The sequence below is a fragment of the Triticum urartu genome, chromosome 6, assembly GCF_003073215.2.
Source record: "Triticum urartu cultivar G1812 chromosome 6, Tu2.1, whole genome shotgun sequence".
NCBI classification, from domain to species: domain Eukaryota; kingdom Viridiplantae; phylum Streptophyta; class Magnoliopsida; order Poales; family Poaceae; genus Triticum; species Triticum urartu.
In genome coordinates this window covers 96,529,140-96,554,851 of record NC_053027.1, presented here as the reverse complement: position 1 = coordinate 96,554,851, position 25,712 = coordinate 96,529,140, and the positions used below count along the sequence as shown (strand labels likewise).

Genomic DNA, 25,712 nt, shown 5'->3' with positions numbered 1-25,712 from the left:
TTCTTCCTCTCCCAACCCACAAAGGGACAACTCCCAGATACAGAAAACTCTCCACAATCCTCCAATGGTGGTTGGTTAGGATTGTTCTCCAGGCAATTCCTATTGACTAAGGGTAGAAAAAGCACAGAAAAAGGTCAGATTTAGCCTTTTCACTTTCCCCCCATGATTGGTGTGCCTCTTTCATCCTTGTCCCCTGGGTTACTGAAGAACACAAGCCTTCTTTCCCTTTCCCCATGATCTGCACAAGGCTGCAGTTCGAAAAAATGTGTAAGATATGTACTAGATAAAAAACAGAAATACAAAGTTGCATAGGTGCTGTTAATTGCTGCAAATGTCAGATTTTTGCCCAATTGGCTTTGATGGATTTGTTGTTCTGCTTAATAAGTTGGTAGAAACACAAGTATGTTGCTGGTAAAGCAACTTGCTTGGCCTGTTTTGAGCAACTGTAGATCGTAAGCAAGGTGCGTGTAGATGTTTAGGCAAGCTTCAAGCCCTATTGGGGCAAATCCAGGAGTGTTGTGCCACAACTGGTTGTTTAAAGCAAGTTAAGTGTTATGGTTAGGCAACTTACATGTTAAGATTAAGCAAAAAGGGTGGGGAGTCAATGTAAAAAAGGCTGGTTGAAGGAAAATAATGGTAGGCAAGTTTGAGGGTTTGTTTGGGCAAAATTAGGACAAATGTGAAGCAAGAAATACCGGTATGGGTATTATGAAGCAAAACTCCAGATGTTTTTAGCCAGCTAAGTGCTACTTCCTCCGTATGAAAAAGCTTGTCCCAAACTTGTCTCTCAAATGGATGTATCTAGCACTAACTTGGCGCTAGATACATCCATTTGAGGGACAAGCTTTTTCGGATGGACGGAGTATGTTTTAGGCAACTTACATGTTATGTTTAAGCAAAGGATGAACATGATGTGTAACAAAACTGGTTGCAAGAAAACAATGGTAGGCAAAGTTTTAGGGCTTGTTTTGTGCAAATTCAGTAGTACTGTGAATCAAACATGAAACTGGCATGGGTATTCTTCTGAAGCAAAATTTCATGTGTTTTCGGCAACTTTGGTGATATGTTTAGGCAACTTACATGTCATGATTAAGAAAGAAAGAAATGAATGTAAAAAAAAGATGGTTGAAGAAAAATAAGGTTAGGCAAGAAAGGATTACTACTATGCAACAACTGTTGTCATATAGAGATAGATTTATGGTACCTGGTGTCAGAAATTGACTGAAAGTGACTTGAGCTTGGCCTTGTTGAACAGGTACAAGAAGTTTATTCAGCTTGAAAAGCCTTGCAGGCGATGCCCTGTTCTCTTATTCTAGAAGAAAAATACAACAACAGATGAAACATGTGTATTTCCTGGACAGTTAGGCAACTTGACATCAGAACTTGGGCAAGTTTTGATCAAAAGTGAAGCAACTGTGTATTACCTCGTTAGATCCGGTCTTTTGACATTTTGCTTTTGATGGTTGTTCCACGACAGTGTCTTTCTTAGAATTTCAATCACCATATGTGGAAACACTCGAATTGCTGTTGATGTCCAACAGACGTTTGCCACTGGCAGCAATCTCCTTTCTTCCTCAACGCTGGTACCCAATAAAGGGTGTGCTTCTCTAGCCCTGCAACAAGAACACGCAACAAGTTAAAAGAACACACAACAAGTTTATTGAATCTTTTTTCGGACACACCTCGTGATGATCTTCAATCACATGTGAGGGATCAGCATCACGATTAACTGCATAATGATCTTCTTGAATGCCATTTTTGCTTGGTTCATCCATTAGTTCCTACTACACAAAAAGAAAAAGAGTGCATTCAGATGACTTTCTGGATATCGTCCCTCGGATACTGGCAACTCACATACCAATTCCAGGCAAGTAAACCCAAAAAAACAGGCGAATCGCCTTCCAATGCACACCGAAAAATAATAAAAACATGACTCATCTGAGGCATCTGTTGTTGTTAACGTACCCAGATCATCATGGACAAAATCATCTAAGGCATGTGTTGTCGTTGACATGAGGCGCCTCAAAAATGAAAGCACGTGGCTGTAAAAAACAGGGGGGAGAATACCCCCATTCGGCACCCCCAATTAAAAAAATCCCAATGTAGCAAAACAAGAGATAAAACATACAATGATAATGTGTTGTCACATTTAAACTTCAAGTATAAAATTACCCCAATTATTATGAAATGTTAAGGAAAATAAATGAAGAGCAAGGTTCATGTGTTATTTGAGGCAACTACATACGAAATTTGAGGCAATTATTATGAAAAAATAACAAACACATGGAGACTACTAACCAGTATATGCACCACATATAAAAAATGATTGAAAGGTAGCAACTCGTATTGGGTTTGTAGGCAATTTCCATAGATAATGTAGCAACCTCATCAGCTTGCTAGCCGAATTAAAATAAATAGCGAAAGTCAGGAGCAACTACAACTTGGTTTGTAGGCAATTTGCATACAAGTTTCAGGCAAATAAATGTGGACCTATATTATGCGGAACATCAAGTTGTGTTGTGTCCCATGGACAAATGCTTTAGTTATTGCAGGCAAGTTGTGCTCTAATCTAAGCAAATTGCATACTATATCCAAGCAAACCAGGTTTTCTTTAGAGAAGGGATTAAAAGGCAGCAACTCATACTGGGTTTGTAGACAATTTCCATAGATTCTGCAGCCAACTCATTAGCTTGCTTTCCGAAGAAAATAAAATAGTGGATACAAACAGCCCGTCGACCCATTAAGCAAGTCCAATAGCAGGAACAAGGCAACTACTAACAAAAAAATCATGCAAGTTTGAGCAAGTCCAATAGAAGAAATGAGTATAATAGCTCAATATCATTGTTTTTAAGGCGTCCTGCATTGGACGCTTAGGCGACGCTTAAGCGACAAGGCGCCCGGGCAGCGCCTTACAAATATGCCCGCCTTAGGCGTCGCCTAGGCGCTAGAGCGGGTGGTGCTCGCCTTAGGTCGCCTTACCGCCTTAAAAACAATGCTCAATATAAATCTTGTTTTCCCCGCTTTATTATATGCTGTAATCACTTGGACACAGATAAGCAAATATCTATCAAGTTCTCATACATGACACATGTATAGTGGCTAAAAAAGAATTAGAATGATAACGAAACAACAGATTACTTAATAATGCAGTCTCTTTTTTGCCATGTGTTATGAATATAATCATAGTAGAGAGTTTATACTTGCTACTATCATCTCTCCGAACTATCACAGCAGATCAACCCAAGCCAATGCACCTTGTGCTAAGAAACATCATCACGCATAGGGGAAGCACAATTACAGAAATGGAAGGAGAGAAAGGAAAAAAATACTCCTTTAAATTGCAGCCATCACCAGCAACAATTCAAGAGAAAGGCACCAACACCATCATCCACCTGCTACCTCGGTGCAATTTTTCTGCTCCAGACCTCCAGTTCAAGCTACAGCCAGCACCTGTACACGGTCACAAGTAAAAGTTCAGACATCGGAGCTGGGGCAGCTGTAGGATGCAGCAGGAGATAGCAGTAGGGAGAAGGAGGTGCACCAGCAGCTAGCAGCAGGAGGTCGAGGCCATCCCTGATGTGGCCTGCGGCGAGATGCTTGAGAGGAAGAGGCCCGCTACAACGGCGTCGGTGCCAGCGCCACTGAACGAGGAGCGTGGGGGTGGTGCGCGCTCGCCTTCCTCGTGGAGATGGGTGCGCGCTCGCCTTCGGAGGACGCGAAGGCGGCCAACACGGACACGGCCTTGTCGCGGGAGGCTGGGAGGAGGTCGCCGGAGTCGAGAATCGCGGCGACCGCGAAGACGACGGCAGCAAGGAGCCGACGGATTCGGCGAGCGAAAATCTGGGGCGGGGGAGAAGCCTGTGGATTTGTCACCTTGGCCCCTGACGCCGGCTAGGGAGACAAGCAGGCGCTCGCGGAGTGCGGCGCGGCCGGCGCCGCGGATCGACGAACGCAGCGGTGGATTTGGGAGAAGAAACAGGCATGCGCTTGTGGATGTGAGAGTGTGGGTTTGGTTGGGGCCCACTTCCACTGTGTGTTGTTCGTTTGCGTTTCCCTTCGCTCCGTAAAACCCGACCACGGAACACCTGGCGATCGGGATCCTGATCGGACGGCTCGTAAGGGTGTGTGCTCAAGACCTCTAAATAGCAAAGCTTTGCTTTAAAGAATTTAGGTTGTTGTATAATAATAAGATCAGAATATCAAGAAAATGACATAGTGCACATGACGTGGATACCTTAATTATTGATTAAACTAGTAAGTGACAGTGATTCTTGTTAAGTCTTAGAAAAAGAATAAAACCTTTATTACAGATTAGATGAAATGGCACAGCTTCTCATCCAATAATTGGAAAAGAGAACAACATACACCACTTGTTTACTGTGCATGGTAAAGATTAGATGCCACAGAATTTCAACCTCCTGCTGATTCAGTTGCACCCGGTTTAAGGAAAAGGATGTAGCTGTTCGACAAATAAGTAGGAAAGTAGTTTTGACCTGCTCAAGTCAAACCCAATCTAACCCCTGTAGGCCTGCTACATACATGATGTTGCTGTTGTGGGTAGGTGTGCATAGCTTCTGCATTATCTTTTCTTTATGTATGAATTGATACCGACTAAATGAAACTAGGAAGATAGGACAAGACTTCTGGGGAAATCATTTGACCAAGCTAGCTCGCACGGCATACACCCTGCCAACGCAAGTGAAGGGATGCTGGATGCTGAGAACGTGCACACTTGAAGAGCTAGTCGAGGCCATATGATGATCGCTAACAAATTATTCCATCAACCAACTGCACTGGCCAGTGGCCACTTACTGATCGTAGTTACAACAAATTATTCCATCAACCAACTGTAGTGAGTACTGACCACTTACTGCTGATAGGTATTTTAACTATAACTGCACCTATTCCATCAACCTAATAATGCAAATCAAAATTGTAAGAAAATGCAAAAAAATGTTCAGTAAACACCCCTTCACCTACCTCATGTGCTCTTCTCCAAATCATGTACGCGAATGCGTCCATCACAGATCACATCTCGCGAATCTGCCAACAAAAAATAGGGATCATCACAAGGTGAATTTTCTCTTCTGCCACCAAATGTCAGTACCTCAGGCATAGCAAAACTGGTAGGAGAAATGGTCAGATTAAGTATTAACACATCAACGTCCTCGGAAGTCAAACTTACAAATAAACCACATTAGATATGCAACATCAGCTAACCGTTGAGGTGTTGACCCAAATTTTATTTTCATCACTGCTCACTACAACCAGACCGGATCAAACAAACTAAAGAACAGAGCAGGTTGTTCCTTTCCCGTCTCGCTCTTTCTTCATCAGATAGTTTGGCACTTCATCCTGACAGACAAAAGCTTAAGTCTGTGGTTTCCAAGCTAGATTCTCGAGGAAACCATGCATCCACTCAGTCACTCACACAGGAACGGTTTTCCCGTTCCTTTCTTCGGTTTGGCTCTTGTGCTACTGGTTTGCTTGGATTCTCCCACCAGTTCCTGCACAGACCAGGAGAAGAGCTCCCTACTCCAGCTCCTCACTGGGCTCTCGAGCGATGGCGGCCTCACAGCATCATGGCAAATCGACACTGACTGTTGCACGTGGGAAGGGATCACCTGCAACCAAGATAGGACAGTCACTGATGTTTCGCTGGCATCTCGAGGCCTTAAGGGGTCCATCTCGCCGTTCCTTGGCAACCTCACTGGCCTTTTGCGCCTCAACCTGTCCCAGAACTCGCTGTCCGGTGGGTTGCCACTGGAATTAGTGTCATCCAGCAGCATCCTTGTTCTTGATGTCAGCTTCAACTGCCTGACAGGAGGCCTGAGTGAGTTGCCATCTTCAACCCCTGCACGGCCTCTACAGGTACTGAACATCTCAAGTAACTTTTTTACAGGAAGGTTTCCATCCACAACATGGGAGGTGATGAAGAGCCTGGCCGTGCTTAATGCTAGCACCAACAGTTTCACTGGGCAGATACCCACTACGCCCTGTGTTAGCGCGCCATCTTTTGCTGTGCTTGAACTCAGTTTCAACCAACTCAGTGGAAACATCCCTCCAGGACTCGGTAATTGCTTGGCGTTGAAATTCCTCTGTGCTGGCTACAACAACCTCAATGGGACACTTCCAGATGAACTCTTTAAGGTCAGGTCATTACAGTACATCTCGTTACCTAACAATCGGTTACAAGGAGCGCTAAATGGCATCATCAAACTCACAAATCTTGTCACCCTTGATCTTGGGAAGAATGAGCTCAGTGGAAATATTCCAGATTCCATAGGTGAGCTGAAGGGATTGGAAGAGATCCATTTGGGCCACAACAACATGTCAGGGGAGCTGCCATCAGCTCTCAGCAACTGCACAAATCTCATAACGGTTGACCTCAAGGCAAACCAATTCAGCGGAGAACTTACCAAAGTCAACTTTGTAAGCCTGTCCAAGCTAAGAAAATTAGATCTTGTTTTCAACAACTTCACTGGCACAATTCCAGAAAGCATATACTCCTGCAGCAAGCTGACTGCACTAAGGCTATCTTACAATCATTTCCATGGCCAATTGTCAGAAAAGATAGGCAATCTGAAGTCTCTCCGCTTTCTATCACTTGTTAACCTCTCCCTTACAAATATCACGAGAACACTTAAGATCCTTGAGAGTTCCAGGAGCCTCACCACCCTTTTTATTGGGTTCAACTTCCTGCATGAGACCATGCCAGAGGATGGCATCATTGATGGTTTTGAGAATCTTCAAGTTCTTTCTATGAGTTATTGTTCAATGTCTGGAACAATACCTGATTGGTTATCAAAGGTCACAAATTTGGGGATGTTATTTTTGCAAGGCAATCAACTAACTGGGCCAATACCTGACTGGATTAGCACCCTAAACTTTCTCTTCCATCTAGACATATCAAACAACAGTTTTACAGGGGGAATTTCAACTGCCTTAGCGGAGATGCCAATGCTAAAATCAGATAAGATTGCAGCAAAGGCCTTCTTTGAGCTGCCTGTTTATGTTTTCAGTCCATTTATCCAATACATTAATGCTGGTGCATGTCCGAAAGTGCTTAATCTAGCCGTCAATAAATTCGCTGGTGTGATCCCGGGGGAGATGGGCCAATTAACAGCACTTGTTTCACTTAATTTGAGCTACAACAAATTATCAGGAGAGATCCCAGAACCAATCTGCACCCTCACGAATCTGCAGATGCTCGACTTGTCCAGCAATCATCTTACTGGTACAATTCCGGCCGCACTAAACAATCTGCACTTTCTTTCCAAATTCAACATTTCTAATAATGACTTCGAAGGCCATATTCCAACTGCGGGCCAGCTTAGCACGTTTCCAGATTCTAGCTTTGATGGGAACCCAAAATTGTGTGGTCCTATGATTGCAAACCATTGTGATTCAGCAGAAGCGGGTCCAGAGTTCATCAACACCAGCAAAGAGATTGGCCGTAAAGTCACCTTTGCAATCGCCTTTGGTGCTTTCTTTGCAGTAGGAGTCCTATATGATCAGATGGTCTTAGCCAGATATTTTGGCTAAAACCTTGTAACTGCTATCACTGCCCAAACCGTTACGTGATCTCAAGTAGTTCCCAGTTCAGCAAGACCATGTCAGTGGCTCCAGCCCCAGCAAGAACAACATCCCTTGTAAACCTGCTATCTTGAATTAGTGACGTTTCATTGTTGTACTCCATGTAACAGAAACATGATTAGCAAGTGAGCAACGTTAACAGTGAGCATCATTGTACTCCATGTAACTATTTGTTCAGTATTTACTTTGATTTTTTTTATCAAAGAAGGGCTTCCCCCTTCCGATTTTCATTACTGAAAACCAACATCGACCAAAGTATTTGCCAGTATTTACTTTGATACCTATGCATAGGGTGATGAATGTTTCTTTTGGTAGTTGACCAGAGGACATATAATAAGCAAAATCGCCAACGCGCACATAAGCAATCTGCAGTCTGGCAAACTGAAATCTGTAACTATTTGCAGTCCAGCAATCTGCAGTGAAGGAACCTAAAGCTCGATGCAGAAAAACACGCGCTGAGAGAAAAAATTGTGTAACTATTTGCAGACTCGCTTTGCAGTCTAGCCATCTAACTCCAACCCAGGGTCGCAATTATCCAGAGAGGAAAAAAACGCGCTGAGAGAAAAATTCAGAAATGTCAACGAAGCTAGCACTACGATGTGGAATTAAGCAGCTGCTCCCTGGTTTCCATAATACCTCGGTGAAGGGCTCACGGTACGCCGGGCCTTGGTCGAATCTCCCATCCCCTGCCTGCCTGGCCTCCTCGGACCAACGGAGGCGGGACACGAGCCGCCGCACGCCGCCGTCCTCCAGCGCGCTTAGCGAACCTGGAGCAGCCGGCCCGCCGCCACGCCGGGTCGCCGCGAGTCGCTGCATCCCCCTCGCCGGGGAGCTCCGGGAGGGGGAGGCTTGGTTCGATTTCTGCCTGGCCTCTGGGCTCTGGCCACTGGAAGTGGGACTGCGGGAGCACCAGTGCGGCGGTGCGGCCAAGCCTCGAGACGCCGGCGCACTGAGTTGGGCAGAACTCGACGTTGGGCCTTATGGGTGCAATATTTGGGTTGGCTTGCAGATAACAGTTTGGGCTGGCTTCATCTTGGGCTTCAAATTGGGTGGGCTTAGAGATGCTTCAATGTAGATAAAATTGTACTGCATTCCCCTAAAAAAAGATAAAATTGTACTACATGCCTACAAAAAGATAAAATTATTTCTCAAAAAAAAAGAGATAAATTTGTGCATGTCCCTCAAAAAGGAATAAAATTGGATTCTCCAAAAAGGGACAAAATTGTACGTGCTCTTTTTTTGTGGGAAAGGAACTTTCATACTCAAATAGGATGCTTACAATCAGCAGCTACAATGGTAGCAAAACCTCTAGGCCTCCTTTGGTTTGTTGGAATTTCATAGGAATTCTAGAGGATAAGATTCTTATAGGATTTTTTTTAGAGCCCTTTGGTTCATAGGAATGGATTCCTATTCCTATATAGGATTGGTTCCTATCCTCCACATTTCATAGGAAAATAAAAATGAGCCTAGACTCAATGGAAAATTTCCTTTGGTGTCAACCAAATGACATCTCGTTTCCTATTCCTACTCATAGAATTTGAGATACATGTCATCTCATTTCCTACAAAATTCATATTCCTACGATAATCCTATCCTATGAACCAAATGAAGCCTAGGGCACTAGTAGAAAAAGGGTCAAACATGAAGCACATTAGTGCCGGTTTGAATTTGAGCCGGCACTGCCGGTTCCAACGGCTAGCCGGGCCGCTCTCATTAGTACCGGTTCGTGGCGAACCTTTAGCACCGGTTCGTGCCACGAACCGGTACTAAAGTGAGTGGTGGCAGGATGTTGTCAGTCCGGGGCCCCTACAGCACCTTTAGTACCGGGTCGTATCACGAACCGGTACTAAAGGTCGTCCTACATAGACCCTTCGTCCACTCGAGCTCGCTCTGTTCTTCCCCTTTCTCCTCTCCTCTCTGTTCTTTTTCCTCTTCCTCTCAAGCTCATCACACATTTTGCCCAAGATTAGAAGGCCCGCATCCATTCAAATGATCAAAAAGGTTAGCAACTTTTTCCTTTCATCTCTCATTGCTAGATTAGCTCGTGCAATGCTTTATATAGTGATTGATTTTTGAGTTTAGTAATTTAGGAGGAATTATATATATGTGGTAGTATTTGATTTATATGCAATCTGAGGTCAAAAATAACACTTAGTTTGCATATGTAGGTGTGGTTTACTTAGTACCTTCTAAATCTCCGTCGTAACCACCGTCGATCGCTCGCAACGTCCCGTCGCCGGCACCACCTTGTGGTGAGCCTCTTGTTCATGAAGTTTTATATAAAAAATTGATGTTTGTGTGATTTGGATATATAGTTACTCGTATAATTATCTTACCCATACGTTGTTTGTTATACATAGTGACATGGTTTTGATATCCGTCCCCGTCGGCCCTCGTCCGGGTTATGATTCGGATGTGGTATATTCTCTTTTAAAACTATTCATTGCATTTCATGTTTATGACAAATTATGCCCATCAAGTTGACATAAATATTTGTATGTAGGAGGTAGTTGAACCAGAAATTCCAACCGACCCTATTGTCGAGAGGTTAAATTTAGTTGAAAGAGAAAACGAGGATTTGAAGAAAAAATTGAAAAGAATTGAGGGGAAGAAGATGGAATTGGAGTTGCATGTTGCCGATGTCGTCGATGATCACAAGATTAAGATGGAGAAAATGCGCTTGAAGATTAGAAAGATTAGAAAATATGCCATTCATAGTGAGGCTTGGTATCATTATGCTGTTGGATCAATTGTTACCTCAGTTGCGATCTTGATCGCATTTGTTGTTGCATTTAAATTCTTTAGCTAGAGAGTTATTTGTTTGTTGCATTTAAGTGTTGTATGATCTTTATGTATGAACTTTATGTATTGTATTAATTTGATGTTTTCGGTGCTGTGTATTGAAGATGAGCCGGCAATGGATGTACGATGACCGATGCTCTCCCGAGTTCATTAATGGCGTGCGTACTTTTCTGCTTGCGACTGAGGCAAACAAGCGAGCGGATGGTTTTATGCATTGTCCATGTGCTGGCTGTAAGAATGGTCACAATTACTTTATGTCAAGAACCATTCACGTCCACCTGTTTGAGTCCGGTTTCATGCCCCACTATAATGTTTGGACCAAGCATGGAGAAAGAGGGGTTATGATGGAAGACAATGAAGGAGAAGAGGACGACGACAGCTATCCTGGCCATGGGTTCCCTGAATACGATGATACAACAATGAGGGAAGAAGCTGAGCCGGTAATGCGGGAAGAAGCTGAGCCGGCAATGCGGGAAGAAGCTTAAGAAGAGGCATCGGATGAGCCCGTTGATGATCTAGGTCGGGCTATTGCCGATGCAAAGAGAAACTGTGCAAGTGATTTGGAGAAGAAGAAGTTGCAGCGCATGTTAGAGGATCACAAAAAATTGTTGTACCCGAATTGCGTAGGTGACAAGAAAAAGCTGGGCACCACACTGGAATTGCTGCAATGGAAGGCAGAGAATGGTGTATCTGACAAGGGATTTGGAAAATTGCTAGTAATGATAAAGGATATGCTTCCAAAGGACAACGAATTGCCCGAGAGTACGTACGAAGTAAAGAAGGCTGTCTGCCCTCTAGGGTTAGAGGTGCAGAAGATACATGCATGCCCTAATGATTGCATCCTCTACCGCGGTGAGTACGAGGATTTGAACACTTGCCCGGTATGCGGTGCATTGCGCTATAAGATCAGCCGCGATGACCCTGGTGATGTCGAGGGTGAGCGCCCCAGGAAGAAGATTCCTGCCAAGATGATGTGGTATGCTCCTATAATACCACGGTTGAAACGTTTGTTTCAAAACAAAGAGCATGCCAAGGCGATGCGATGGCACAGAGAAGACCGTAAGAAAGACGGAAAGTTGAGAGTACCCGCTGACGGGTCGCAGTGGAGAAAAATCGAAAGAAAGTACGGGAAGGAGTTTGCAGATGACGCAAGGAATGTATGGTTTGGTCTAAGCGCAGATGGCATTAATCCTTTTGGGGAGCAGAGTAGCAACCATAGCACCTGGCCTGTGACTCTATGTTTATATAACCTTCCTCCTTGGTTGTGCATGAAGCTGAAGTTCATTATGATGCCAGTGCTCATCCAAGGCCCTAAGCAACCCGGCAACGACATTGATGTGTACCTAAGGCCATTAGTTGAAAAACTCTTACAACTATGGAATGGAACAGGTGTACGTGCGTGGGATGAGCACATGGGGGAAGAAGTTGACCTAAAGGTGTTGTTGTTCGTGACCATCAATGATTGGCCTGCTCTCAGTAACCTTTCAGGACAGACAAACAAGGGATACCGCGCATGCACGCACTGTTTAGACGATACCGACAGTATATATTTGGCTAATTGTAAGAAGAATGTGTAGGGACATCGTCGATTTCTTCCGAGCAGGCATCCCGTAAGAAAGAAAGGCAAGCATTTCAAAGGTGAGGCGGATCACCGGACGAAGCCTCGCCACCATACTGGTGCTAATGTACATGATATGGTCAAGGATTTGAAGGTGGTCTTTGGAAAGGGTCCTGGTGGACAACCTGTTCCGAATGACGCTAACGGCCGCGCACCCATGTGAAAGAAGAAATCTATATTTTGGGACCTGCCCTATTGGAAAGACCTAGAGGTCCGCTCTGCAATCGACGTGATGCACGTGACGAAGAATCTTTGTGTGACCCTGCTTGGCTTCTTGGGCGTGTATGGAAAGACAAAAGATACACCTGAGGCACGGGAGGACCAGTAACGTATGCACGGAAAAGACGGCATACATCAGGGTCATGCAAGCTACGCTCTTACCAAAGAAGAGAAGGAAATCTTCTTTAAATGCCTGCTCAGTATTAAGATACCGTCTGACTTCTCGTCGAATATAAAGGGAATAATAAACATGGCAGAGAAAAAGTTCCAGAACCTAAAGTCTCATGACTGCCACGTGATTATGACGCAACTGCTTCCAGTTGCATTGAGGGGGCTTCTACCGGAAAACGTTCGATTAGCCATTGTGAAGCTATGTGCATTTCTCAATGCAATCTCTCAGAAGGTAATCGATCCAGAAATCATACCAATGTTAGAGAATGATTTGGTGCAATGTCTTGTCAGTTTCGAGTTGGTGTTCCCACCATCCTTCTTCAACATCATGACGCACGTCCTAGTTCACCTATGCGAAGAGATTAACGTTTTGGGTCCTGTATTTCTACACAATATGTTCCTCTTTAAGAGGTACATGGGAGTCTTAAAGAAATATGTTCATAACCGTGCTAGGGCAGAAGGAAGCATCTCCAAGGGCCATGAAAATGAGGAGGTCATTGAGTTTTGTATTGACTTTATTCCTGACCTTAAGCCGATTGGTGTTCCTGAATCGCGGCATAAGGGCAGACTGGATGGAAAAGGCACGCTAGGAGGGGAACAAATAATATGTATGGACGGACATTCTCTCACTGAAGCACACTACATAGTTCTACAGAATTCCGCCTTGGTGGCTCCGTATATGGATAAACACAAGAATTTGCTACGCTCCAAACACCCGGAGCGGTCTGATGACTGGATTACACGTGAACAAATCAGGAGTTTCGCCAGCTGGTTGTAGACACGTACCATGCATGACACCTTTATTGAAGATGACCTGTATTTGCTGTCCCAGTTACCATCTTCGAATATAATGACTTTTAAAGGGTACGAGATAAATGGTAATACATTTTACACGATCGCCCAAGATAAGAAGAGCACCAACCAAAACAGTGGTGTCCGCTTTGATGCAGAAACCAAGACGGGAAAGGAAACATATTATAGTTATATACAGGACATATGGGAACTTGACTATCGACGTGGTTTGAAGGTCCCTTTGTTTCGGTGCAAATGGGTCAAAATGAAGAACATATCCATGAAGGTGGCGGACGCCCTTACTTTTACAAATCCCCCCGAGGCAACTTTCCATTGCAACCCGATTCCAGCGGGCTATACTCGTGTCTTGGTTGATGAGGTGGTGGACCAATATTCGGGGCTAGAGCTTGACATTCCTGGAGATGACGATGAGCACACATTAGGAGAGGCCAACCATCGTATCATCCTATGGAGAAAGGATTGCATCATCTTTCGAAGGCCACCGACACCGCGTCATCCGACTCCTCGTCGCAGTCCGCCACCGAGTCAGCAGACTCCCGCTCCTCCAAGTCCACCAACGCGTCAGGCCACTCCTCCTCCAAGTCCGGCACAGCTTCAGGCCACTCCTCCTCCTTCAAGTCCGGCAAAGCGTCAGGCCACTCCTCCTCCAAGTCCTGCACAGCTTCAGGCCACTCCTCCTCCAAGTCCGGCACAGCTTCAGGCCACTCCTCCTCCTCCAACTCAGCCACGTCAGCCGTCTTCGCCGCCTCAGCAATCACGGAAGAGAGTCGCCTCAGCTATGGTGCATAGTGGTACAAGTCGAGGTAGTACTGGAGGTACAGACGGAGGCAAGCAATTTCAATATGGTCCAAGCCTCGCGCCTCTTCCACAGAGGCCTTACGACAAGTCCGAGGAGGAAAACGTAGCCATATCGAAGGCCGAGGTGGAAGCCCATTTTGCACCGAAACCGCCACCGCCGCCAAGGGAGAGAGTGCCTGTGGAAAAGATTGACCACTTCATTCGTATGGCTAGAGCACCAGCTCCCAAGCCTATTGATACAGACTATGAGCGCCACATCAAGAAGTTAAATCGAGCACGTCTACAGAAAGAGGCGAGCTCGAGCTCGAGCAAATCAGCTGGCAAAAGGAGCGGTAAAACCATTCCCCAGCTGGGAGAACAGGCGGCGCAATCAATCCCCCCGCTTGTTGTGCCAACAACACATGAGAGTAGGCGCGCCCAATATTATTGTGGGCAAACCGTTAACGTTCCCGGGGTGGGCGATGTGGTAATAACCGAGGAGCATATTGCGCAGGCTGAATCGATCGGGATCACTGTTGGACAACTCCTCGATATCGAGCCCATGTCTCCGACTAGAGAGGAGGAAATAAAACGGAAATATGCTCGGGGCCAACCTTTGGTCGAGCCAGAGGAAGTCAATAAGCTCCCAACGAGAATGTATGAATTGCATCAATGGTACATGGACATTACCAAGATTTTCAATCGAGAGTCCCTCATGGTGAATGTCAACAAGGAGCATTACTACCATGAGAAAGCTGTGACCGTTGAGTATTCAGAACTATTTCAGCTATACAATAAAGACGCACTCGACAAATCTATCGTCAGTTGCTATTGTCTGTAAGTGGTTTCTTTCTGTAATTTAAGTCTCAAGCTAGCTGTAGTGATCATTTTGATCAATCATTACCTGTAATTATCTTCACTATATTCTTTTCTGTGATATTATGCAGGATGAAGATTTATGAAATGAGAAAAGGTGAACGCTATGGCATTGGGTTCGTTGACCCCAAATACCATTAATGAATACACATGGAAAATAGATCCATATCACGAAAAAAGTGTAGAGAAAAGCATGCTACAGTTCTTCAAGGAACTCAAATACAATGAAGATATACTACTTCCTTACAACTTCCAGTGAGTCACACTGTCTTGTACTACAAATTCTGTTTTTCCCTACTAGCTATAACTACATGTTTTTGCTTACATATGCCCGCTTAATTAAGACATGCAAACGTGTGTGCATGCAGATTTCACTGGATCTTGTTAATCATTAAAATTGATGAAGGAACAGTTGAAGTACTAGACTCACTACTTAAGAAAGCAAGTGACTACACCATCGTGAAGGGGATAGTCAACAGGTAATTTTAATCATTATTAACTATATCTCGGCCTATTTAATTAGTTCGTCATTTCCTGATAATAACTATTTAATAACCCATTTATTCATTTTCTTTGTCGGCGGGCAGGGCTTGGGCAAAGTTCATCAGGGCCACTCCAGGCCCATGGAAACAAAATCTGAAATGGTATCGACCCAAGGTAAGTAATTAAGTAGTACTAGCTAGCTGCCATCTCTTTAATTATCATGCTTGATTAATTATTATCTGATCAAATTTCATTCTCGTAAAGGCCCTGAAGCAGGCGCCGGGGAATGATCTATGTGCATACTACGTTTGCGAGAACATTCGCATGATGGCGTCCGAAAGGAGCAAATCTCAAAGACAGGAATGAGTACGATATCGATTGTCAGAACACTATTCACAATTTTTACACCATTATCGATATCTAGTCACACAACTAATACACATGTATATTGATCTCCTTCTTAACAGTTCAAAGAGGTGCGGGACAAGCTCCTAGCACAGGACCGCATAGAAGCAATTCAAGAGGAAATATCGGGATTTTTGCTCGACCAGGTTATAGATCCCAAAGGAGAATACTATTACTCGCTACCGCCCCCATGAACCACTTCCAATTGTTATCGTGCTCCGAAGGCACCAATTAGCTAGGCTAATGCCACTGGCTCCGAAGGCACCTATGTGTGAATTAATTAATGGTGGTTGTGAGACATTCGATGATATATATATATATATATATATATATATATATTATGATCGGTTCTACTAGAAATTCTATTTATATATATGCATAACGTGTACAATATGTAGTATCGTAAAATACCAGCAAACGAAAAATAATTAAATGGAAAACACAAAATTAAATGAAAAAGAAATCATAAACCCAAACCCCCCCCCCAACCTTTTAATACCGGTTGGTGACACCAACCGGTACTAAAGGTCTCCCTGCCCCCGAAGCTGGCTCGTGCCACGTGGTTGCCCTTTAGCACCGGTTCGTGCTGAACCGATACTAAAGGGGGGGGGGGCTTTAGTGCCTACATTTTAGCGCCGGTTACCAAACCGGCCCTAAAGGGCCTTACGAACCGGTGCTATTGCCCGGTTCTGCACTAGTGGGGTATTGCCAAGCCAGCATAACAATATCCTCGGGGGGATTGCCAGCCAGCATACAATATGATATTGTAGGAGTGTCAACATTTGCATGGCAACTTATCTTAGCCAAACTTATTGTATATGTCCCTTTTGGTCGTCCACAAATGATCAATTTCGATTTTTAAGAAAATGATCGGTTTCTGACAAACTTTTTTCCTACTAATAAAAAATAGGCTTACAAGCTTTGCAAATAGTGCTAGTGTTTTGAGTATACACATAAAAATTCTTTTATTTTACTTTTAAACTAATGAAGTTGGTTCCAAGATATGACACAAGTGTGCATTTACACGCAATGATATACACCCCTATAATATTAAGTGTATATACAAATTGGTTGCCTTGTATTTAGCCCAGCTGAGCTAGAGAAAAGTTGGTATGAACCTTTTCTCGCTAACCTAAGCTAGTTGCACTGTTGTATGAACTTCTGGGAGTTGACCTAGACTAACTCAACTGTACATATCTTAACCTAGAGACCACATATGTGCATGTAGAAGTCAAAAATAATTTAGAATTTCATACCAACTGAGAGATTGAGATTGATGTCTTGTGTTTCCGGCAAGTTGTTTAACTGAGAGATTGATAGCTCTAGTAACAAAAAATGACAAGTCCCGCAATAGATATTGACAAAGCATGACACTCTCAAATGAGCTACCTCAACTAAGCCCAGTCCAACTACTACCTAGAAAAAGAACACATGCCCATTAAAATTACCCCCTTTTTAATAACCTTTTAGAAGTTATACTGATAGGTGTTCTGATCACCAAGTCATACTAAATATATTAAATCCAACAGCGGTCAATTGAAGTAGAGAGAATAAGCTAATTATTTTTACTTTACCTTTTTTATACTAAAATCGCCTTTAGCCAGTGTGCAAAGGGTTCATCTCTCTACTCGAGACCTGCTTTCCCTATCTGAAGTTCATCTTCACCTGTTTTGTCTTTTTACAATGAAATTTTTGATGAGATCACAATCTTCAAAGAAAACGACATGCCCCTCAGCTGACGATCATCTCCTTCCAAGTGGGGAACAATGACTCTCTTGGGTGGACTTTTTGCACAAAGCAATACTAAGAATTTGAGGTGGACTTTTTGTACAAAGCAGTAAGAATTCGAGACCTCCACAAAGTCGTAAAGTGGTACACGTGCAGTCGTAATCTTCAAAGTCTGTTGTCATGTTTTTGTACGTCATAATGATCAGAGTAATTTGTAAGAGAAGATTGCATCCGAGTAGCAGCAAACCTTAATAGCATCGACGCTTGATTTAATAGGAAATGTTATTAGTCACCTGTACAATGATCCATGACATATATGCACTCCATTGAAATACAATGACACTCTACTTGACACAAGATATTATTAGCCACTCGACTACCAGTGAGACATCGGTACTCGACACTCGACTTAACACTGCATATTATTAGCAGCTCAGAAGAAAAAAAATAGGCCGCGTCATAATGACATCACCGAAAATTTCAAACAGAAAATATATAACAAAACTGACAGAATCCGAATGGACAGCTCTTATTTTTTGTTTAGGAAATGGCAGTTTAGTGTGCTTTCGGAATGTACAGTTTCAGGAAACTGTCAAACAAAAATATTCAGAATGGACAGTTCCGTTCGCACGCTCTTTCTTCACTAGACCGTTGCTAGTTTCACCACGACACCGTGCATCCACTATTTTTCACACAACAAGTACACTAAGAATTTTAACACATGGATTCATTTAGCTTGGCTCTGGTGCTGCTGCTCTCTTTGGTCTCTGCGACCAGCTCCTGCACCGAGCTGGAGAAGATCTCCCTTCTCTAGCTCCTCGCCGGGCTCTCTCGGGATGGCGGCCTCACGAGAATCCAGCAGCATTCTATTGAAGTTGAGAGAATAAGCTGGAGCAAATAATTTTGACTTTACCTTTATTTGACTCTGAAATCGCCTCCAGCCACTCTCATTCCATGTCCAAAGGGTTCTTCTCCCTCCTCGAGGCCTTCTTTCTCCTTCTAAAGTCCACCTTCACCCATTTGGTCGTCTTAGTGAGATTTTGGTTGATGTCAAATAATTATAACTCAAAAGAAGAGAATCAGAGATGAGCTTCTACGTAAGTGCTCACAGACACATGCCCGTCAACTGACGATCGTCTCCTTCCAAGTGGGAAACTGTGACTCTGTGAGGTGGACTTTTTGTACAAAGCAATAAGAACTTGAGTAGCTCCGGAGCTCTCACAAAATCCTAAAGTGGAGTACGAGTGCAGTTGCAATCTTCAAAGTCTGCTGTCATGCTTCTGTACGTCACAAACAGAATAATTTGTAACACAGTTCCGTTTGCACGCTCTTTCTTCATTAGGCCATTGCCAGTTTCACCACAATACCGTGCAGCCACTACATTTCATACAACAAGCACACCAAGAATTTTAGCATGCCTCCATTTAGCTTGGCTCTGGTGCTGCTGCTCTATTTGGTCTCTCCCACCAGCTCTTGCATCGAGCAGGAGAAGAGCTCCCTTCTCCAGCTCCTCACCGTGCTATCGTGGAACGGCGGCCTCACGGCGTCATGGCGGCACGACACTGACTGCTGCACATGGGAAGGGATCACCTGCAACCAAGATAGGAAGGTTACTGATGTTTCACTGGCTTCTCGAGGCCTCGAGGGGCCCATCTCGCCGTTCCTTGGCAACCTCACCGGGCTTTTGCGCCTCAACCTGTCCCGGAACTCGCTGTCCGGTGGCTTGCCACTGGAGTTAATATCATCCAGCAGCATCCTTGTTCTTGATGTCAGCTTCAACCGCCTGACAGGAGGCCTGGGTGAGCTGCCATCTTCAACCCCTGTGCGGCCTCTGCAGGTACTCAACATCTCAAGCAACTTGTTTACAGGCAGTTTTCCATCCACAACATGGGAGGCGATGAAGAGCCTGGTCGTTCTTAATGCCAGCAGCAACAGGTTTACTGGTCAGATACCAACTACACCATGTTTTAGCGCCCCATCTTTTGCCGTGCTTGAGCTCAGTTTCAACCAACTCAGTGGAAACATCCCTCCAGGGCTCAGTAATTGCTCGGCGCTGAAATTGCTTGGTGCTGGCTACAACAACCTCAGTGGTACACTTCCAGATGAACTCTTCAAGGTAATCTCGTTAGAGCACCTCTCATTGCCTAACAATAGGTTAGAAGGAGCTCTTGATGGCATCAGCAAGCTCACAAATCTGGTCACCCTTGATCTTGGGGGGAATGAGCTCAGCGGCAATATTCCAGAGTCTATAGGTGATGTGAAGAGATTGGAGGAGCTGCATTTGGAACACAACAACATGTCAGGGGAGCTGCCAGCAGCTCTAAGCAACTGCACAAATCTTGTAACAATTGACCTCCAGGCAAACCAATTTAGCGGAGAACTTACCAAGGTCAACTTCGTAAGTCTGCCCAATCTAAAAAAACTAGATCTTCTTTCCAATAACTTCACCGGCACAGTTCCAGAAAGCATATACTCCTGCAGCAAGCTGACTGCACTACGGCTATCTTACAATCCTTTCCATGGTCAATTGTCAGAAGAAATAGGCAATCTGAAGTCCCTGTCATTCCTATCACTTGCTAATAACTCTCTTACAAATATCACAAGAACACTTCGGATCCTAAGCAGTTCCAGGAGCCTCACCACCCTTTATCTTGGGTTCAACTTCCTGCATGAGACCATGCCAGAGGATGTCAGCATTGATGGTTTCAAGAATCTCCAGGTTCTTTATATAAATCATTGTTCATTGTCTGGAAAAATACCTGATTGGTTATCGAAGCTACCGAATTTGGGGATGCTATTTTTGCAAGGCAATAAACTAACTGGGCCCATACCTGAATGGATCAGCAGCCTAAAATTTCTCTTCTCTCTAGATATATCAAACAACAGCCTTACAGGGGAAATTCCAAGTGCTTTAATGGAGATGCCAATGCTAGAATTAGATAGTACTGCACCAAAGGTATTCTTTGAGCTGCCTGTTTGGAACAAGAACCAATTTCTGCAATACCTCACGCCCAGTGCTTTTCCTAAAGAGCTTAATCTAGCCATGAATAATTTCACTGGTATGATTCCGGAGGAGATCGGTCAGTTACAAGGACTATTTTCACTTAACTTGAGCTCCAACAGATTATCTGGAGAGATACCAGAACAGATCTGCAACCTCACGAACCTGCAGATGCTCGACTTGTCCGGTAATCATCTCACTGGTAAGATTCCAGCTGCATTGAACAATCTGCACTTCCTTTCCAGATTCAACATTTCTAATAATGACCTGGAAGGCACTATTCCAAACGCGGGCCAGTTTAGCACGTTTCCGGATTCTAGCTTTGGTGGAAACCCCAAACTGTGTGGCTCTATGGTTGCAAACCATTGTGGTTCGGCAAAAGCAAGTTCAGTTTCCATTGACCCCATAAAACAGATTGGTAGTGAGGCCATCATCTTTATGACCGCCTTCTGTGTTTTCTTTGTAGTAGGAGTCCTATATGATCAGAAAGTCTTAGCTAGACATTTTGGCTAAAACCATGTAACCGTTATCACTGCTCACAAATGGTTAATATTTGTAAATATCGAGTTTAGAAAATAAGAACATTTGACTCTGCAGTCCAGCAAAGGGAATCTACAGGGAAAGCACACAAGAGGCGCTCCAATGATATCTTATGACAAAAATGCCATTTTTCGTCTCCTTTGTAGCCTCTCCTGCCTAAAGCTGATTAGGTAAAGAACATTTCTTTCCATTCTCTCCTAGCTAAAGCTGATTTAGCAAGAATACTTCTCTTTAGTGATAACCAGAAATAAATCTTGATTTTCAGATGTTTAAATTACCATGTGTAAAGAGCTAACCAGAAGCCTTGCCAATCAGACCAACTTTGTGTCCCTGTTGTTGTCAAGTGCACCCCTGGTGCAGGCTGACTTCATTTCTTCCTACATAAGTAGGGTGTATCGCCCAAAAGCATCCTCCTGAACTGCTAATGTAAATACGTTAGATATATAGACACCGTGGAACCACTAATTTCAGAACAATCATATACAGTTTCATGTCAGAATTATTTTTACTGATTCTCCCACGAGCTAACAGCACGGTGCATAAGAAAGCAAGTAGGCACAAAATCTATTTTTGATTGTGAATATGCATCAAGAAGATCATGTGACAGCAGATGTACCATGGAACCTGAAAATTTTGCATATGTGAGCACCAAATGTCATATAAAAATATCAATCAACTTCAAATACAAAACAAATATGTCCATAAGTTGGGGGATTTCAAGCAGGTCAAGCAAGGTACTGTGGTTGGCTAGAAATGCCTGGTTGAGCTTCCCCTCTTCCAAAATCTGCTGCGCTGACTCGACAATATTAAATTTCGTATCTCCTCTTCCTGCAATAAGCTGCGCTGACTCGACAATGTTAAACTTCATTTCCTACTTCCAACATGGCATGAATCATATATGAATAGAATTGTATTGGGATGGCGTAAAGGCTGTGTCAGGAGATGTGGAAAATTCACCTTCCACTTGCATAATTCGGTTTCCCAGTGTTAGTGAGAGACATTGATTCAACAGACATGATGGCTGGTCGGCGTGCTATTGTGGCTGCGGGCCGGGCTCCTAGCAGCAGCAGCAGCCGGCCATAGCCACCGCTGCCGCAGGCCGCTGGGTCGTTGGCCCCAGGTTGAAGTGCACTGCCACGGGTCAGAGCTTGAAGATGGCGAGGAGGGCGAGCGGCGGTCGGCGGCGTTGGGGGGGATCTGGCCGCTGGGCGACGTGAGACGCCGCCTGCGGGTGAGCCGGGAGCCGCAGCGACGGGGAGAGCCGCCGGTTGTACGGCGACGCGGCGGGGAGGAACGCGGCGACAGATGCGCCGGGTCAGCAGCACCGCCGGAGGGAGAGAGACAGATATGCAGCCGAGGCGATGAAGCAGTTGGACGGAGCTCATCCAAAGGATGGCGACGCGGCCCAAGGTGCCTGGCCCAGAGCTTGGCCCTGGAAGGAGCCTGTCGTACTCACGCCCTGAAGGTGTTTGCGAGAATGTCTCTGTTTGCACTTTGCACAGTATGCCGTGTCGACTGAAGCTTATTTGCAGAACACGATCATTTCATTCCACCGCAGATAAGATCAGTGCCAACCTCAGGAATAAATGGTGGCAATTGTATTAATCATGTCCACCTAGTTACATACTGAAAACAGCTTTCAATCTTGCTGATCAGTATACTCCACCTAGCTACTACATACTGAAAGCGGCTTCAATCTTCTTGCTGATCAATGAGCATCGGAGCGACTAGTCTAGCTAACACTTTAGCCACCTTGTGCTTATAGAGGAAGGTTGGCATGGACAGCTCGCTCGGGTCCGGTGACATGATGAAGGTCGGCATGGGCAGCTCGCTCGGGTCCGGCGACACCATGAATGTCGGGCCAGCGAACAAGGATGCCTCCGAGTCCACCTCCATCTTAGCCAGAGCCTTCGGCTTCTTCTCGGGCCGGTCCATCAACGGAGCGAGGCCAGCGAAGGGTGCCACCACGGTAGGAGGGGTCGGCTTCTTCTCCGACGCCACAGGACCAGCAAAGAGTGTCGCCTCCGAGTCTGCCACCATCTCAGTCGTAGGCTCTGCTTTCTTCTCCGACAGGTCGATCGACGGAGCAGGGCCATCGAAGGATGCCACCACCGAGTCTGCCACCATCTCAGTCATAGGCGTCTCCTTCTTCTCGAACCGGCCGACTGACGGCGCCGGGCCGACGAGGAGTGATGCCTCCGAGGCTGCCACTATCTCGGTCGGAGGCCTCAGCTTCTTCTCGCACCGGTCGACTGATGGCGTACGGTTCGCCGGCCTCTTCCAGTTCTCCCTCGGCATCTCCCCGCGGCCGAAGCGCTCGACGCCGCCGTTCAAAGTCCCGACACGGCGGAGCGTCTTGTCAGTGAGCCAGCTGGAGCTCCGGGAAGCACGTCCGGAAAGGTCGATCTTGTCTCTGATCCAACTTCGGCTCATAGAGGCACGTCCAGGCTGCTGCTTCTTGGTGTCCAGCTCTACACGAGCCGTGTACACCGCCGGAGGAGGCGTCAGGAGGAGGCAGCGCGCCGGGGTAGGTAACGGCGGCGGCAGAGTCGCAGCGACATGGCTAGCCATCTCTGCAAAACAAAGAGCGCAGCAAAGAACAGAGAGACCAAGTGATTGCACAGACAAAACAAGTAATACTAGAACAATTGCGATGCTAAAATTCAAATGATCGGAAAAAAAGGAGAGAAGCTCGCCGGATTCTTTGCTCGCCGTCGCCGGGTTGTTAGGTCGCCGGGAGAACGTCGCGCGTGATCAATCAAGGAGGCGGCTTGCTCGTCGGATCGAAGGAAAAGTGCGATCTATCCCCGCAGCCCGGCTGATATAGATCGACCCCCGAAACCCCGTCGCGTAGAAACCACGCAATCCGAGTTCGACTCGTAACCGCCGCCGCCGCCGCCGCCGCCCGTGGTCCAACCGCCGGAGCCACCAGCGACGCACCGTATCCGGTCTCTCCTCCTCTTCGTCGGTGGCCTGGACCCCACGCCTCGAACTTCTCCAGGGCGTCCCCCGCGGTGGCGCGTCTGCACCGGCATCCCGCCGCCGGGTGCCATCCTTACCTTACCTCGGCATCGCGACCGTTGTGGGCTTGTGGCCGCGGACCTCTGCTACCGCGCCGGCGCACGAGTCGCAGCTGGAAGAGCCCCGGAGAGGGACCAGAAGTAGCGCAGCGGCGAGATGCCGGCCAGGGTTCTCGCTTTCCTCCTGCGCTGATCGCTGGTCTTCCTCGGCGGCTGCAGCTGACTGCTCCACGGATGGAGCCTCCAACCTTCACAAAGCCAAGCACGCGACGAGATCAGCATCATCCTCGCCTACTTCCTATTCGTGGGATTCCTCGTGGCTATGGACAAAGGTAAGGCAATTGGTGCGTTTGTCAAGTGTTTGATGAAATGCATGAGAAGCAGCTACAGATTGAAGCTACCTCAGCATGAAATTCCTCCATTTCTTTGCTTGCAGGTGTTTCAAATGTTCCATGTGGCCTTGGCATATGGAACAAATTCTGGGAAGTTCCACAACTTCTTGTATCTCTGAATGAAGTTTATCGTCTTGAATCTTCAGAAAACAACTCAATATTTGAAGTGCTACGATAGACATTCATCCAGTGTCCTGTTGCATGCCCACATATTCTCTCTCAGTTACTAACTTGTTTGGACAGACAGATGAATGACAGCCAGCCATTGAATTCCTCCTGGGAAGTTCTGTCACCGATTGGATCTCTGGAAGAAGAGTTTCTTCATCTTGTGCTTTCAGAAAACACTTGTTAGCGGTACTGCAATTATTGTGCCTTCTTTGTATCACCACATATTGTTTGTCCTGTTGAGAGCAGAGTAAATTGCATTTTTGTTGTATTGTCTTGAGAGCAGAGTAAATTGCATTTTTACTGTCTTGTCTTGAGAGCAGAGTAAATTGCATTTTTGCTGTATTGTGGTCATTGTATATGTTGAAAGTTTATTAAGTAACCCTGGCTATTGCTCTTTATTTGCAGCGCTCTGGATACCATCCTCCTGCCGAAATGCAGAGGCTTTTAGGTATATTGAGCATACTGCAGGAAACAAGACGAGATGCCGGAGATTCGAGGGCATGGATGGGTAGAAGATGATGTGGTTTTAATCAACTTTGGGCCGTTTATCCTTCTGGGGAGTTTTGAGACTGTGATATGCCATATTGAGCAGCTACGCGTATCTCTATATACTTGTAGTTTGACTCATAACAATTTGGATAATTTTTGTCCTGTTCCTTGAACAATTGTACACTTTGGCGCCATCTATATACTTGTAGTTTAAGACTGGGATATGCCATATGAGCAGCTATTCATAAATCTACATCATTGTATTTTTTCAATTATGATATTTTGGATAATTGTGTCCTGTTTGTTGAATAATGGGTTGTATATGTGATAGTTTTGACCAACAAGTGTATGTGCTGCTTGGTTATGGGAAGATCTTTATGTCCATTTTTCTGATGAGGTTGCCATATAAGCGGCTATGTATATATCTAGATCATTGTATTCTGAATAATTTTGTCCTGTTCCTGAAACAATTTCACCCTTCGTTGTCATCATTTCCTGGAGTTTTGAGTCTGCACTCTGTGCCACTTGTACTCATTGCTGGTCATGTTTTGTTGTGCTATTAGAGTGATGGTATGGTATAATAGAAATGCATGCATGACCACATAGAGTGGCGG

At 45.2% G+C, this 25,712-nt stretch overlaps 3 protein-coding genes, 3 long non-coding RNA genes and 1 pseudogene across 6 annotated transcripts; 3 read left to right on the top strand and 4 right to left on the bottom strand.

Moving 5' to 3' along the window:
• The window catches only part of LOC125516608, a 48,370-nt pseudogene extending 43,045 nt beyond the window's left edge, over positions 1-5,325 (bottom strand).
• LOC125515758 lies at positions 220-4,973 on the bottom strand. The gene is made up of 6 exons (XR_007287111.1): positions 3,542-4,973; positions 1,966-3,450; positions 1,683-1,784; positions 1,425-1,613; positions 1,205-1,312; positions 220-248 (listed from the first exon to the last, which is right to left on the bottom strand). It is a non-coding gene; the product is annotated as an uncharacterized LOC125515758 (long non-coding RNA).
• Positions 4,981-7,654, top strand: LOC125515754 (receptor-like protein 2). Its single transcript, XM_048681257.1, has one exon. The coding sequence runs from the start codon at positions 5,410-5,412 to the stop codon at positions 7,543-7,545; it is 2,136 nt and encodes a 711-aa protein (XP_048537214.1). The 5' UTR covers positions 4,981-5,409; the 3' UTR covers positions 7,546-7,654.
• Positions 7,655-7,930: 276 nt separating this feature from the next.
• LOC125515760 lies at positions 7,931-8,593 on the bottom strand. The gene is made up of 2 exons (XR_007287113.1): positions 8,233-8,593; positions 7,931-8,151 (listed from the first exon to the last, which is right to left on the bottom strand). It is a non-coding gene; the product is annotated as an uncharacterized LOC125515760 (long non-coding RNA).
• Positions 8,594-17,363: 8,770 nt separating this feature from the next.
• Positions 17,364-21,002, top strand: LOC125515755 (receptor-like protein 2). Its single transcript, XM_048681258.1, has one exon. It carries the CDS (start codon positions 18,903-18,905, stop codon positions 21,000-21,002), a length of 2,100 nt encoding a protein of 699 aa, XP_048537215.1. The 5' UTR covers positions 17,364-18,902.
• A 667-nt stretch (positions 21,003-21,669) lies between these two features.
• LOC125515757 lies at positions 21,670-23,606 on the bottom strand. Its single transcript, XM_048681260.1, has 2 exons — positions 21,987-23,606; positions 21,670-21,867 (listed from the first exon to the last, which is right to left on the bottom strand). Exon 1 carries the CDS (start codon positions 23,598-23,600, stop codon positions 22,722-22,724), a length of 879 nt encoding a protein of 292 aa, XP_048537217.1. The 5' UTR covers positions 23,601-23,606; the 3' UTR covers positions 21,670-21,867; positions 21,987-22,721.
• Positions 23,607-24,247: 641 nt separating this feature from the next.
• Positions 24,248-25,469, top strand: LOC125515759. Its single transcript, XR_007287112.1, has 3 exons — positions 24,248-24,381; positions 24,486-24,795; positions 25,015-25,469. It is a non-coding gene; the product is annotated as an uncharacterized LOC125515759 (long non-coding RNA).
• The last annotated feature ends 243 nt before the right edge of the window (positions 25,470-25,712 follow it).

Excerpts from the sequence above, each read along its gene's own strand:
- LOC125515755 (XM_048681258.1), top strand. The coding sequence starts at position 18,903 with ATGCCTCCATTTAGCTTGGCTCTGGTGCTGCTGCTCTATTTGGTCTCT.
- LOC125515754 (XM_048681257.1), top strand. The coding sequence starts at position 5,410 with ATGCATCCACTCAGTCACTCACACAGGAACGGTTTTCCCGTTCCTTTC.
- LOC125515757 (XM_048681260.1), bottom strand. The coding sequence starts at position 23,600 with ATGGCTAGCCATGTCGCTGCGACTCTGCCGCCGCCGTTACCTACCCCG.